The sequence below is a fragment of the Oncorhynchus gorbuscha genome, unplaced genomic scaffold, assembly GCF_021184085.1.
Source record: "Oncorhynchus gorbuscha isolate QuinsamMale2020 ecotype Even-year unplaced genomic scaffold, OgorEven_v1.0 Un_scaffold_1964, whole genome shotgun sequence".
Taxonomy (NCBI): Eukaryota; Metazoa; Chordata; class Actinopteri; order Salmoniformes; family Salmonidae; genus Oncorhynchus; species Oncorhynchus gorbuscha.
Genome location: NW_025746600.1, coordinates 3,266 through 11,753, shown reverse-complemented (window position 1 = coordinate 11,753; position 8,488 = coordinate 3,266). Strand labels below are relative to the sequence as shown.

The window sequence follows — 8,488 nt, the reverse complement described above, 5'->3', positions numbered from 1 at the left end:
TTGTGTGTAGTAGTGTGGTATCCCGAACGATCAGGTAATTTTCTGTTGTGTGTAGTAGTGTGGTATCCCGAACGATCAGGTAATTTGCTGTTTTGTGTAGTATCCCGGAGGACCGTTCTTCTTCTGTTGTGTGTAGTAGTGTGGTATCCAGGAGGACCGTTTTTCTTCTGTTGTGTGTAGTAGTGTGGTATCCAGGAGGACCGTTCTTCTTCTGTTGTGTGTAGTAGTGTGGTATCCAGGAGGACCGTTCTTCTTCTGTTGTGTGTAGTAGTGTGATATACAGGAGGACTGTTCTTCTTCTGTTGTGTGTAGTAGTGTGGTATCCAGGAGGACCGTTCTTCTTCTGTTGTGTGTAGTAGTGTGGTATCCAGGAGGACCGTTCTTCTTCTGTGTAGTAGTGTGATATACAGGAGGACTGTTCTTCTTCTGTTGTGTGTAGTAGTGTGGTATCCAGGAGGACCGTTCTTCTTCTGTTGTGTGTAGTAGTGTGGTATCCAGGAGGACCGTTCTTCTTCTGTTGTGTGTAGTAGTGTGGTATCCAGGAGGACCGTTCTTCTTCTGTTGTGTGTAGTAGTGTGGTATCCAGGAGGACCGTTCTTCTTCTGTTGTGTGTAGTAGTGGGATTTACAGGAAATGGAGCTGCCTGTTAGCTGTCTTTAACGGTATCCCCTCATGCCCTCTGTTCACACCGGGGCAACATGGACACTGCCGAAGCCATGGTTGTAGTCATGGTGTAGGTGGTGGTGGTTGATTTGGTTTCCATGGTAACTAGTGGCGGTCATATGCCGTGGCAGCAGTAGGTGGTCCGGAACCTCTGGATGTGGCACTATAATAATAAGGGGAACCTGGAAGGTTAACAGAAGAAATGGACCGTTGGAAACAACATCCACCATAACCCACAAAACACTGTAATTATGTCTCCTGTGGTCTTCTCAATAACTCCTATTCTAACGGTTGTATCCGTTAGCTGTTGTAAATTCATTATAACGGCCAAGTCTAATACAAAAAATAATAATTTGCAATGCATTTATTTTTTTTATTAAAGGGATATGTTAAAAAAATATATATAATAACACTGTAGTGGTTGTGATATGCTGTAAGAGTCCAGTCAGTCACACTCACTTAGTAATGCTGGGTTGCTGAACCGCCATGCCTCGTTGTAGGTCGTGTACTGTGGATGACTGTAAGGGTTTCCTGTAAACTCACTCCCTGTAAAACAAACAAAACAATTACCATTTTTAAAGTCCCATTCCATTATCTTGTAAAACTCTTTCACTTGCTAGCCATTTCCCCTCATATATAACATATGGGGGTAATTTAATAGTCATTTATGTGAGACTAGTCAACCAAGTTATTTAGTTATTATTATTTCTCTTCATTTAATTTGAATGATACAAGACTGAAAGAATGACAATCTGACAGTTGTGGTCTTCCACACCCACTGTCATAGTATCTACTGTCCTGTCACTCTTAACAGCTGTCATAGTATCTACTGTCCTGTCACTCTTAACACCCACTGTCATAGTATCTACTGTCCTGTCACTCTTAACACCCACTGTCATAGTATCTACTTTCCTGTACCTCTTAACACCCACTGTCATAGTATCTACTGTCCTGTCACTCTTAACACCCACTGTCATAGTATCTACTGTCCTGTACCTCTTAACACCCACTGTCATAGTATCTACTGTCCTGTCACTCTTAACACCCGCTGTCATAGTATCTACTGTCCTGTACCTCTTAACACCCACTGTCATAGTATCTACTGTCCTGTCACTCTTAACACCCACTGTCATAGTATCTACTGTCCTGTACCTCATTACACCCTGTCTAGTATCTAACACTGTCATAGTATCTACTGTCCTGTCACTCTTAACACCTGCTGTCATAGTATCTACTGTCCTGTACTGCTGTCTTAACACCCTGCTGTCATAGTATCTACTGTCCTGTCACTCTTAACACCCACTGTCATAGTATCTACTGTCATACTGTCATAGTATCTACTGTCCTGTACCTCTTAACACCCACTGTCATAGTATCTACTGTCCTGTCACTCTTAACACCCACTGTCATAGGCCTTTGTTGTGTCGATCAACACCCCCACATTCTACCCTCTGCACTCACCCACTAGTACACAAATCCTATGTTGATGACTGTCATGAAGTTGCTGTCATTATTAGTATTAGTATTATTGTATGAGGTATTCTTGTTTGGGTTACCCCTGTGCTGTGATGTGGGTTTTATAGTATCTCCACTGGCTATCTGTCACTCTTAACACCCACTGTCATAGTATCTACTGTCCTGTACCTCTTAACACCTGCTGTCATAGTATCTACTGTCCTGTACCTCTTAACACCTGCTGTCATAGTATCTACTGTCCTGTACTCTTAACACCTGCTGTCATAGTATCTACTGTCCTGTACTCATAACACCTGCTGTCACAGTATCTACTGTCCTGTACCTCACCTGCTGTCATAGTATCTACTGTCCTGTACCTCATTACACCTGCTGTCATAGTATCTACTGTGCTGTCATAGTATCTACTGTCCTGTCTCACCTGCTGTCATAGTATCTACTGTCCTGTACCTCACCTGCTGTCATAGTATCTACTGTCCTGTCACTCTTAACACCCACTGTCATAGTATCTACTGTCCTGTCACTCTTAACACCCACTGTCATAGTATCTACTGTCCTGTCACTCTTAACACCCACTGTCATAGTATCTACTGTCCTGTCACTTAACACCCACTGTCATAGTATCCACTGTCATAGTATCTACTGTCCTGTCACTCTTAACACCCACTGTCATAGTATCTACTGTCCTGTCACTCTTAACACCCACTGTCATAGTATCTACTGTCCTGTCACTCTTAACACCTGCTGTCATAGTATCTACTGTCCTGTACCTCTTAACACCCACTGTCATAGTATCTACTGTCCTGTCACTCTTAACACCTGCTGTCATAGTATCTACTGTCCTGTACCTCTTAACACCCGCTGTCATAGTATCTACTGTCCTGTCACTCTTAACACCCACTGTCATAGTATCTACTGTCCTGTACCTCACCTGCTGTCATAGTATCTACTGTCCTGTCACTCTTAACACCCACTGTCATAGTATCTACTGTCCTGTCCTGTCACTCTTAACACCCACTGTCATAGTATCTACTGTCCTGTACCTCACCCACTGTCATAGTATCACTGTCCTGTCACTCTTAACACCCACTGTCATAGTATCTACTGTCCTGTACCTCTTAACACCTGCTGTCATAGTATCTACTGTCCTGTACCTCTTAACACCCACTGTCATAGTATCTACTGTCCTGTACCTCACCTGCTGTCATAGTATCTACTGTCCTGTCACCTGCTTAACACTGTCCTGCTGTCATAGTATCTACTGTCCTGTACTCTTCACCTGCTGTCATAGTATCTACTGTCCTGTCACTCTTAACACCCACTGTCATGTATCACTGTCCTGTATCTTACTGTCATAGTATCTACTGTCCTGTCACTCTTAACACCCACTGTCATAGTATCTGTCCTGTCACTCTTAACACCCACTGTCATAGTATCTACTGTCCTGTACCTCTTAACACCCACTGTCATAGTATCTACTGTCCTGTCACTCTTAACACCCACTGTCATAGTATCTACTGTCCTGTACCTCTTAACACCCACTGTCATAGTATCTACTGTCCTGTACCTCACCTGCTGTCATAGTATCTACTGTCCTGTACCTCATAACACCCACTGTCATAGTATCTACTGTCCTGTACCTCTTAACACCTGCTGTCATAGTATCTACTGTCCTGTCACTCTTAACACCCACTGTCATAGTATCTACTGTCCTGTCACTCTTAACACCCACTGTCATAGTATCTACTGTCCTGTACCTCATAACACCCACTGTCATAGTATCTACTGTCCTGTACCTCTTAACACCCACTGTCATAGTATCTACTGTCCTGTACCTCACCTGCTGTCATAGTATCTACTGTCCTGTCACTCTTAACACCCACTGTCATAGTATCTACTGTCCTGTACCTCTTAACACCCACTGTCATAGGCCTTTGTTGTGTCGACGAACACCCCCCACATTCATACCCTCTGCACTCACCCACTAGAAAATAATACAGATTATTGCAAATCCTATGTTGATGACTGGGTTCGTTCTTGTATGAAGTTGCTGTTGAATTGCTCTGCCATTATTAGTATTAGTATTATTGTATGAGGTATTCTTGTTTGGGTTACCCCTGTGCTGTGATGTGGGTTTTATATGGTGTGTATTCTTCTTTCTCTCCACTGGCTATCTGGTAAACAGGCTCCACTCTAGGCAGTCTCTTCTGCTGATGTGTGTGGGTCTGGTAGTGGTACTCTCTCTATTCTACTGTCCTGTACCTCACCTGCTGTCATAGTATCTACTGTCCTGTACCTCTTAACACCTGCTGTCATAGTATCTACTGTCCTGTACCTCTTAACACCTGCTGTCATAGTATCTACTGTCCTGTACCTCATAACACCTGCTGTCATAGTATCTACTGTCCTGTACCTCATAACACCTGCTGTCACAGTATCTACTGTCCTGTACCTCACCTGCTGTCATAGTATCTACTGTCCTGTACCTCATTACACCTGCTGTCATAGTATCTACTGTCCTGTACCTCACCTGCTGTCATAGTATCTACTGTCCTGTACCTCACCTGCTGTCATAGTATCTACTGTCCTGTACCTCACCTGCTGTCATAGTATCTACTGTCCTGTACCTCATTACACCTGCTGTCATAGTATCTACTGTCCTGTACCTCACCTGCTGTCATAGTACCTACTGTCCTGTACCTCTTAACACCTGCTGTCATAGTATCTACTGTCCTGTACCTCTTAACACCTGCTGTCATAGTATCTACTGTCCTGTACCTCTTAACACCTGCTGTCATAGTATCTACTGTCCTGTACCTCACCTGCTGTCATAGTATCTACTGTCCTGTACCTCTTAACACCTGCTGTCATAGTAAGTACTGTCCTGTACCTTGTCTATATTCCACATCATACAACTAAATAAACACTGTGATTTTAACACATTTGCTAGCATCCTTTCTCATGGTTGAAATGGCATTATAAACTCTTGTTATCGACTTCCTCCGAGGAAAGGCAACCCCTTTCTATAGATCTGAACCCCCAGGTCTGGCTGTTTTGTGCCACAGAAGTTCAGTGCGGGCAGGAAGTAACTTAGACCATGCCAGTGAGCAATGCTGTTGGTCCAACACGTTTTATTATTTTATGAGACAATAAAAGGCTGAGATTTTAACAGTGTTTGCGCCTGTCACTAAATCTTAGTGTCTGTGGGTCAGATAAATGAAGGGTTTAAAGGAGAGCCACCAGCACCATGTTACTGCTGGTGGCTCGTGACTGATGAGAACGACTGAGTGATAAAAAATATATATTTGATAAGACGTGGTGACAAAAAAACCCATTGTGTTCTCCATCTCCAACCAGATGAACTGACTGTCATGGAAATAATAGAGAGCACGTTACATCACAGTCACTTTGCACTGTGGAAGTACTCATGTAATCACAGTGACTTTACACTGTGGAAGTACTCATGTAATTACAGTGACTTTACACTGTGGAAGTACTCATGTAATTACAGCGACTTTACACTGTGGAAGTACTCATGTAATCACAGTGACTTTACACTGTGGAAGTACTCATGTAATTACAATGACTTTACACTGTGGAAGTCTCATGTAATTACAGTGACTTTACACTGTGGAAGTACTCATGTAATCACAGTGACTTTACAGTGACTCATGTAATTACAGTCACTTTACACTGTGGAAGTACTCATGTAATTACAGTGACTTTACACTGTGGAAGTACTCATGTAATTACAGTGACTTTACACTGTGGAAGTACTCATGCAATTACAGTGACTTTACACTGTGGAAGTACTCATGTAATCACAGTGACTTTACACTGTGGAAGTACTCATGTAATTACAGTCACTTTACACTGTGGAAGTACTCATGTAATTACAGTGACTTTACACTGTGGTAATTACAGTGACTTTACACTATGGAAGTACTCATGTACTAATATAAAGAGTTACAATGCAAATACAATATTTTAACCATGTGACTGCCCAACGTCAAAACCCCATGTGTATTAACCAGACAAAGACCACATCTCTTTGTGTTTGATTCATATTCCACAGTTACACTGCCTTCACAAGGTATTCACACCCCTGGACTTTTTCCACATGTTGTTGTGTTTACAAAGAGTCATTCAAATGGATTGAATTGTCTTTTTTGGGGGGGTCAATTATCTACATACTGTAACATCAAAGTATTAGAAAGATTCTAACATTTGTATAAAATTTACAATTCATGTTAGAATCACCTTTGGCAGTGATTTCAACTGTCGAGTCTTTCTGGGTAAGTTTCTAAGAGCTTTCCACACCTGGATTGTACAATATTTGCCCATGATTTTATTTTTTAAATTCTTCAAGCTCTGTCAAGTTGGTTGTTTAGTATTGCTGTATTTAATAACTATACCATGCTCAAAAGGATATTCACTGGCAACCAATAGGTGCCCTTCTTTGCGAACCATTGGAGAAGAAAACCTCCCTGGTCTTTGTGGTTGAGGGACCAGAGGGTACAGAAGTGGGGTGGTCATTTAAAAATCATGTTAAACACTACTATTGGATACAGAGTCCATGCAATGGGGCGGCAGCGTAGCCTAGTGGTTAGAGTGTTGGACTAGTAACCGAAAGGTTGCAAGTTTGAATCCCCGAGCTGACAAGGTACAACTCTGTTGTTCTGCCCCTGAACAGGCAGTTAACCCACTGTTCCTAGGCCGTCGTTGTAAATAAGAATTTGTTCTTAACTGACTTGCCTAGTTAAATAAAGGTAAAATAAAATGATTATGGGACTCGTTAAGCTCATTTTTACTCCTGAACTTAATTAGGATCACCGTAACAAAGGATCTCCGTAACAAAGGGCTTGAACACTTATTGACTCACAACATTTCAGCTTTTCATTTTTCATTCATTTGTAAACATTTATACATAATTGCCCTTTGACATTGTGAGGTACTGTGTATCAGTGACACTGAATCCATTTTAAATTCAGGCTGCAAAACACCTCAAAATGTGGAAAAAGTCTAGGAGTGTGAACACTTTGTGAAGGCTCTGTGTGTGTTGCTGATACTCTATGCTGAAACTGAAATTAAAATCACCAGTGTGCATTACATCCAGTGGACAAAACAGTGATCGCACGGATGGACGCGGGAGAGCGGGGTGGGGGGGGGGGGTCTGAATCCTGAAGCCATTTGAGCATGCTGTAATCGCTTAATGATTTTCTAACACAGCTGTGCACTCGATTGGATTTCCTTTCTGCATGGGTTGATCAGCTCAAAGACAAATGGCGGTGCGTGCTGCCTGTGCTGGGTTGGAGTATACGTGCACAGGGAGGGGGGATACCAGGAAACAACCAGTGAATCAGTGCTGTAACCAGAATGCATCCTGTCCCATCCCGTCTTGCCCCAGTGTCTGGTTGCTGTGTTCTGGCAGTGAAACACTAGCCCTGGCACAGCCTGACCCTCCTTAGAGAGATAGTGATTTAAATATTGACTGGCCTCCCATGCCTCTGTGTTGTGACCCTTCACTGTTTGTTGTGAACCTGAACTGCAGGTTAAGTAGAGGAGGAAAGGGAGGTGCTCTGACCACTGAGGAGGCCGAGTGGATGACTGGGAGGGAGACGGAGGAGAGGAGATCGCTAGCTGTTTATCGACAGCTCCTGGGAATGCCTCATGCACTGTATACACCACAGAGAGATAATGAGTTAAGATACTGGAGTGGAACTGAGAGGTCTTTTAACCATGTCTCTGTCTGTCTCTCAGTTATCCAGCAGGACTAGTTTCTTTATAGCCTCATGATGTGTGCTGTATGTCCCACTCTACAGGTCATTGCTTTATTTGAGAAACTGTTAATACAATCTTGAAATGAAAATAACATATTAAACTAAAATGTAATATCTACAAAAAACGTAGACTCACCAGGAACCATTCCGGCCAGTGTTGAGGTGGGGTAGCTGCCTTGGCCGGTGGGGGGTACGTGAGGGGGATAACCTGGTAGGGTTGTGTTGGCCATGTCTCGACCTGGAGAGAGAGAGAGAGAGAACAAACACAATGAATAGATGGTCCATACCTCAAGACAAAATACTAAACCACCCTTAGAGACATGACTAAACCACCCCTTAGAAACAGGACTAAACCATACCTCTTAGAGGTTAGAAACAGGACTAAACCATACCTCTTAGAGGTTAGAAACAGGACCAAACCACCCCTTAGAAACAGGACTAAACCACCCCTTAGAAACAGGAGTAAACCACCCCTTAGAAACAGGACTAAACCATACCTCTTAGAGGTTTAGACTTAGAAAAACTTAGAGGTTAGACTAAACCATACCTCTTAGAGGTTAGAAACAGGACTA

At 42.7% G+C, this 8,488-nt stretch overlaps 1 protein-coding gene across 1 annotated transcript; it reads right to left on the bottom strand.

The window, feature by feature from the left end:
* Window positions 1-539: 539 nt before the first annotated feature.
* On the bottom strand, window positions 540-8,161 carry LOC124024622 (paired box protein Pax-2a-like). Its single transcript, XM_046338518.1, has 3 exons — window positions 8,053-8,161; window positions 1,123-1,209; window positions 540-826 (listed from the first exon to the last, which is right to left on the bottom strand). The coding sequence occupies exons 1-3, from the start codon at window positions 8,144-8,146 to the stop codon at window positions 684-686; spliced, it is 324 nt and encodes a 107-aa protein (XP_046194474.1). The 5' UTR covers window positions 8,147-8,161; the 3' UTR covers window positions 540-683.
* Between the last annotated feature and the right edge of the window lie 327 nt (window positions 8,162-8,488).

Excerpts from the sequence above, each read along its gene's own strand:
- LOC124024622 (XM_046338518.1), bottom strand. The coding sequence starts at position 8,146 with ATGGCCAACACAACCCTACCAGGTTATCCCCCTCACGTACCCCCCACC. Across the intron at positions 1,210-8,052 it reads ACTGGCCGGAATGGTTCCTG|GGAGTGAGTTTACAGGAAAC; the intron begins GTGAGTCTACGT and ends TTTGTTTTACAG. Across the intron at positions 827-1,122 it reads CAGCAACCCAGCATTACTAA|TGCCACATCCAGAGGTTCCG; the intron begins GTGAGTGTGACT and ends TTATTATTATAG.